The sequence below is a fragment of the Stegostoma tigrinum genome, chromosome 9, assembly GCF_030684315.1.
Source record: "Stegostoma tigrinum isolate sSteTig4 chromosome 9, sSteTig4.hap1, whole genome shotgun sequence".
NCBI lineage: Eukaryota > Metazoa > Chordata > Chondrichthyes > Orectolobiformes > Stegostomatidae > Stegostoma > Stegostoma tigrinum.
The window spans coordinates 5050928-5056927 of record NC_081362.1 but is presented as its reverse complement, the minus strand read 5'-3'; the positions used below and the strand labels follow the sequence as shown (position 1 = coordinate 5056927).

General features: G+C 36.6%; 1 protein-coding gene across 2 annotated transcripts in view; it reads right to left on the bottom strand.

Moving 5' to 3' along the window:
- Nucleotides 1-488: 488 nt before the first annotated feature.
- kif16ba (kinesin family member 16Ba) overlaps nt 489-6000 on the bottom strand; it is a 118403-nt gene continuing 112891 nt past the window's right edge. For both annotated transcript variants that reach the window (XM_059648322.1, XM_059648323.1), the window contains one exon: nt 489-4701. In XM_059648322.1, the coding sequence (XP_059504305.1) occupies nt 4543-4701 (159 nt within the window). In that variant the 3' untranslated portion in view covers nt 489-4542. The remainder of the gene's footprint in view (nt 4702-6000) is intronic.

Sequence of the window (6000 nt, the reverse complement as noted above, 5' to 3'; positions counted from 1 at the left end):
GGCATAACAATTTAAGAATTAAAAAAATGTTCTTCCAACCTGCATCTGAGGTAACATTCTGTATTGCTGTCCTCAATGCACAAACTATCATTCCCACGTTCCATGTAATAACTTGCAGGAACTATAGTTTAATATATTAACGAACAAGTTCCCACTGGAGATGGCTAGTTTTTATACTCAAGATCATTATCAAATTGGGAAGTAATTGGAAGCAATGAGGCAAGATGACAAAACATCTGTGGGAAAAACATTTATTCCCACAAGTTCTCACACAGCTTCAAAGGTGTGAGAAGAGGGGGTAAACTTGTTTGGTGCCCTTGGTAGGTGAGTTATTTGATACATTTGGGGCTGACACCAACAATCTGTGCAGCAATACTTCTATTGATCCCCTGTAAATCTTATTTTCAAACATCTGAAATGTTGTTCCTTCATAAATGAAGCTTTTAGTTTTATGCAAAGAAGGTGCAGAATGGCAGCAGCTGTTCAGCTTAACTTTTTATTTGAGGTCAGTGAGTTTACAAATTGCAGTTTTAAACACTAAAAAACAACACACGGAAAGTGCTTTCACCGCAGTTATAAATTATAAATGGTTATACTATTAGGTGCAGAACAGGCTGAGATTTGCATTATTTATGCTTATATACACAGGTTACAAATAAATCATCTCGATAATATAGGACACTCAAATTCCCCACAGTCATTAAAAAAATACTTTTAAAAACTTTACTCTTATTTCCATGTACAATATTTATATTGTTTTCTTCTTTCTGTTCAGTCTACTTGGTAGCCAAGTACAAATATTAGAACCAGCCCACTATCAGGAACATAACTGGTTTAATAAACTTTGATTGTCACCAACTATACTATAAATGTAAAATTTGTAAACCAGAAGCTGTTTAGTGTAGCTCGCTTCATATATGAAAGTTACTGAGAAGTAGTAGTGACCATTATTCATTAATCCAGGTTTATACAAACTAAGTAATCTATACAACGGAAATCACAAATCCCATTACAGTAAACATTCTGCATCCATAACCTGGTAAGAAGGAGTACTATAACAATTCTAGATTGCAGACAGCTAGTAGAAACAATCAGTTTACCTGAAAAAATGAAGGAAGACGACTTTTCCTATTTAACACAATAGTGTAAAAAGCCTTTGGTGCGGCTAGGATTTACTTTTATTGCACGTTACACAGATCAAATTTCAAAGTTTTAAAAAGTCCATCTTGGACTAATGTTATCCAAGTTTTCCCCACACAAAAGGAGCTGCATTTCCAAGCCGGAAGTAAGGTGAAATTGTGCTTTGGTAGATGGTAATGTGTTGAGTAATTACAATGCGTCTTTCTAACCATCCAGTCACCATGTACCAACTTTGGCTCTCTCCCATGCTCCTTACTAAGCAGCGATTAGTGATATTCCACAGAATAACTCATGTGTGGAAATTTTAATGAATTGAGATGATGACCTGTAATTCTTTGATTAATTAAAGCTCATAATGGGAAGCAATTATTTTTGGAACAAATAAAAAAAATGAAAAGTTAACATACACATCTATTCAGCTTTCAGCAGTGAAAATAAAAATCTAAATGGCACACTGAAGAGAAAGATTACATGTAGCAACTTTTTTTGTATATTATAGGCTACAGAAATGAAAGTGTAACTAAATGATGTAAAACTTTGGTATCCTGCCTCCAATGTGTCTACATTAGGAAAGTATCAATTGTGGTAGTGCTTTTGCTACATAAGCGTCACCAGCATCGTTTCAGAATTTAAGTGATATGAAAAATTAAAAACTATTTCCAAGTTAGTATTTTTGGAAGTTCAGTAACATCTATGAATAATCATTTAACTGGAAACTTTGACAATCACTGCTTCATTTAACCAACAGCTATCTCACCAAATACATGACAATATTAATTGAACAAAGATACAAAGAATGCATGAGGATGCTTGTAATAACAACACATGTGCCCAACAGAACTTCATTCTACAATGAACGGGTGATTTGACACCAATTCCTAATGTTGCATTGTAATACAAAACATAAATGTATAAGATGAGAATCTGTTATTAAAAAATGGTGTAATGTAAACCTCTATCTCTGGTCTTAGCTCACTTTTGCTCATTTTGCATATGGAGTCAGCTCAGATTTTTTATGACCTCTCATGCTAACACCAAATCACAGCTCATCCCGAAGGGCGAGTGGAGTGTTACATCACTACAAAGGTCAGCATTCTTAGCACGTGTCAAAGGTTGAGCACAAAGCATCTCGCAACATTTCACACTGGAGGCACAACATCAATGCAAGTTCTTGACTGCAGTAAGTAATTTAAATACTGAAAGTAGAAACAAGCCAAAAATTCTGACCTCTTGCTCCCTGACGTGCTGTCCAATTTTGCTTTCTCATGACTTGGAAACAGATTACAAGTCAATCATTTTGCTATGCTGCTGACACAATTCTACTTAATTTCTGCATGAATTACAGAGCTCTCCTTCAAGTTTTGCAAAATTCGAGCCTTTTCACAAGCAAAAATACAATAAAATTTGGCAAGGACATGAAATGTGTGCATTTGTACCTACAAAGTTTTTAGTTGAAGACCTAGCTTTTACAATGAATGACTATCTCATTGCTAAGCTAGCTATTAAATCAGTAGGGGTGTATTTTTTGTTAAAATAATACCACTTTGTGTATAGCTGAAATGCACAGCAACTTTTACATTTTGTTTACTATTACTTTGCATCAGGTGGTGATGCAGAATGAGATACTGTATCAGACAGCTTGTTATATGCAATGTCTGAGATCCTGTTTCAGAGATGTTGTGACATGCCTCCGGAGAAGGTGGGACTTAAACCTGGGCCTCCTGGCTCAGGAGGTAGGGACCCTGCCAATATCTTCTTTCATTTTCCACAGTCAGAAGTCACGGACACCAGATTATAATGCAACAGGTTTATCTGAAATCACAAGCTTTAAAAGCACTGTACTTTTGTCGTCTGACAAAGGAGCGGTGCTCCAAAAGCTTGTAATTTCAAATAACGCTGTTGGGCTATAGCCTGGTGTCATCTGACTTCTGACTGTTCCCCCAGTCCGTCACCTCCTCATCATTATCTACAGTGGAACAGGCATAAAGGTACTGAGCATAACGGGCAGCCTATTCAATTCCACCTATTCTCTGCCACAGTCCAGTACAAAGTTCCCACACTCCACTTTTTATGTTGCCCATTGTCAGCTCCAAATCTCATTGTAAATTTCAGAAGACCAAGTGATTTTAAGGAAGACATCCTTATGGAAGTGCAACAATTATCTTTAAATGAGCATCAATTAAAATATGCTGGAAACCCTCAGATGTTTGTTTACAGGTGAATAAAAAACATTATGTGTGGCATCGACTCAAAATATTCCTATATGATTTCCGAAAACATTGGATACATTTTCTAGCAGTGATCTGCCGTAGCTATAACTTCTGTATACAGACAGCCAATTTCTTTGCCTGTTAGGTGACCATTGCGGTCCACATAGACAGCCTCAAATTGATGAGAATTGCTACCTTTGTTCAACTTAAACTTTGTAGTTTTTAGTGAGTATTGGCCACTGTAAGCAGCATTGTGATAAACAGACTAGGTTAAATAATTATACACTATTAGGCTCTCTAAGTAGTCAGGGCTACTGTACAGTGGTTATACTGTACATGTGCAGCATTACTGTGCTTATTAAACACTTCCACTAAATCAATACGGCGATTCTCGAATAGGCCTATAATCTATTAAAATATTCCAACAGCACCTCCATGTTCAAGATAAATTAAAAATGTAAAGGTCAACACTAATCATTTTTTTGGTAAGAGTACTCTTTAAGTGAGCTGACGACCAGAGCAAGTATTTGGTTAATGGTTCATGTTGGAATAGCTTTGGTGATGTCTATGAAAAAGGACACATAATCAGTGGGGATGCATGTTTTGTTAAAACAATGCCACCGTGTGCGTCAGTGATATGAACTGGGTTTTATTTTAAAAACAGGTTCTACTTTCGTTTAATAGTCTGCAAAATTAGAAAAGCCGGGGAGGGGTGGAGATGATCCAGAATCATGTTTGAGATCCTGTTTCATTGTCTTCAATTGATTAGATGCTGAACATAAGAGGCAGCCAATTCAATGCCATCTGTTCTCTGCCATAGCCATTTTAACCATAGCTACGAATCCAGATAAACAACTTGGCGTGCACCAAGCAGCACTGCAATTATCAGTCATTCCTATTGGCTTAGTGAAATGTAAGCTTTTACTTCTAAGAATTGGAGAATTTTATTCAATGGACTATAAAAGAAAATTATTTTTAAATGCTAAGAGCTTATTCATTGTACTTAAATAACATCCATATAGCAAATGATGGTACTTTACAATGTAAACACAAGATACCTTTCATAAGGAAACTGCTGGACAGGAGATGATTTGCTTCTTTGCTTATAAAATCCAGTCTGGTGTTGAGAAGGCACAGCTTTTGGTCCTGATATTTTTAAAAAGGGGTAAAATCTTTCAGATATCTTACACAACTACCCAGTACCATGACTGCTGAAGTCAAAAACCCCTTTTTTGAAGAAGGGTGTAAACTCACACAGACTGTGCTTTGACAGTGTAAAGTCTTTGCTGTGTGGGTTTATTGGTGAAGTTGGACATTTTAGCATCAACGTGAGGAAGTTCCTGAGGTATCTCTAAAAGAGAAACAGAGTAAACAGATTGTGAGTTATTTTGTAGATTCAGAGAGTTTTCATCAAGTCAACAGAAACAAGTAGTTTCCTCTGAGGAGGGTCAATAACCAAAAGGCTAACTGGCAAAGAAATCAGGGATCTGATGAGGAGTAACTTGTTTATGCAGTAAGTAGTAAGCAGCATCTGGAAAGGGGGTGAGAGATATGGTGAACAGATTCAGTAACAACGTTCAAAACTTAATTGGATATATATCCTGAAGGGCAACATTTATAGGCTCACTATGAAAGAGAGGAGTTGGAACAATTAAATTCCAAATAGTTGGCAAAGGTGATATTGATCTGAATGTCTGGGCTGTGTTATATTGTGGGTTCACTAAATGGATCATTTCCAACTTAGTGACACAGGAACAAGAAGTGACCATTTAATACCTTTAGCTTGTTCTGCCATTTTTCAACTAGATCATGGTAAATCTGAGATTTAACTTCATATTCTCCCATATCCATAGATAGCAATACTCGAATTTTTGTTGACTAAAAGCTGATAAAGAGACAGACTGTTGATGCTTTTTGCCTTACGCTCATCAGGACAAACAAAAGAAAGTAAAATTTTGAACGGAACAAAGACTATGCTGCAAGAGAATAAGTGGTGTTAATTGGTTGACAAGTCTACTCTGACTGGTCAAGACATTGCTAAGGAGAATGCACCAGGCAACTACTGTTCCCTCATGCTTTGGTTCAATTCAAAAAAGGCACACAATACCTGAACATGTTCCTTTTTCCTGCAGAAGAAGGGTTCCAAAGTCTGAATAAGTAGCTTCTAGCAAATGAGAGTCAGATTGCAAACCAGGCTGATAATCTTAAATTGGTTGTTAATGTAAAACCGAAGACTGTTCAGTAAACCTTGTCAAATCTTTGAAATCATAACTAAAATGTTAGATATTATGCTCTGAGCTTTACAAGCTCAGAGTGTTTGGATATAGTCAGTACACCACTACTACAAACAGCTAAACCAATGTGTTATTTGTAATGATCCACCAGACAGTGGGACATATAGCCGATGCACTTATCACCACACTGGCACAGAAATTCACACACTATATTACTTCGTTATGTGGTAGACAGAATTTTTCTGGACTTGAAGGCAGCATCCTGTTACCAGAAATACCACTAGATGTTACTGGAGAGTGATAGTTTGAAATTACTAGCTTCATGTGATGCTCAAATGTTTTGAGATGCCAGACTCCTCTTCTAGGTTGAAATTTGAGGTACACTTTGCACTTTTTGAAATCTGAAAGTGTCAGCC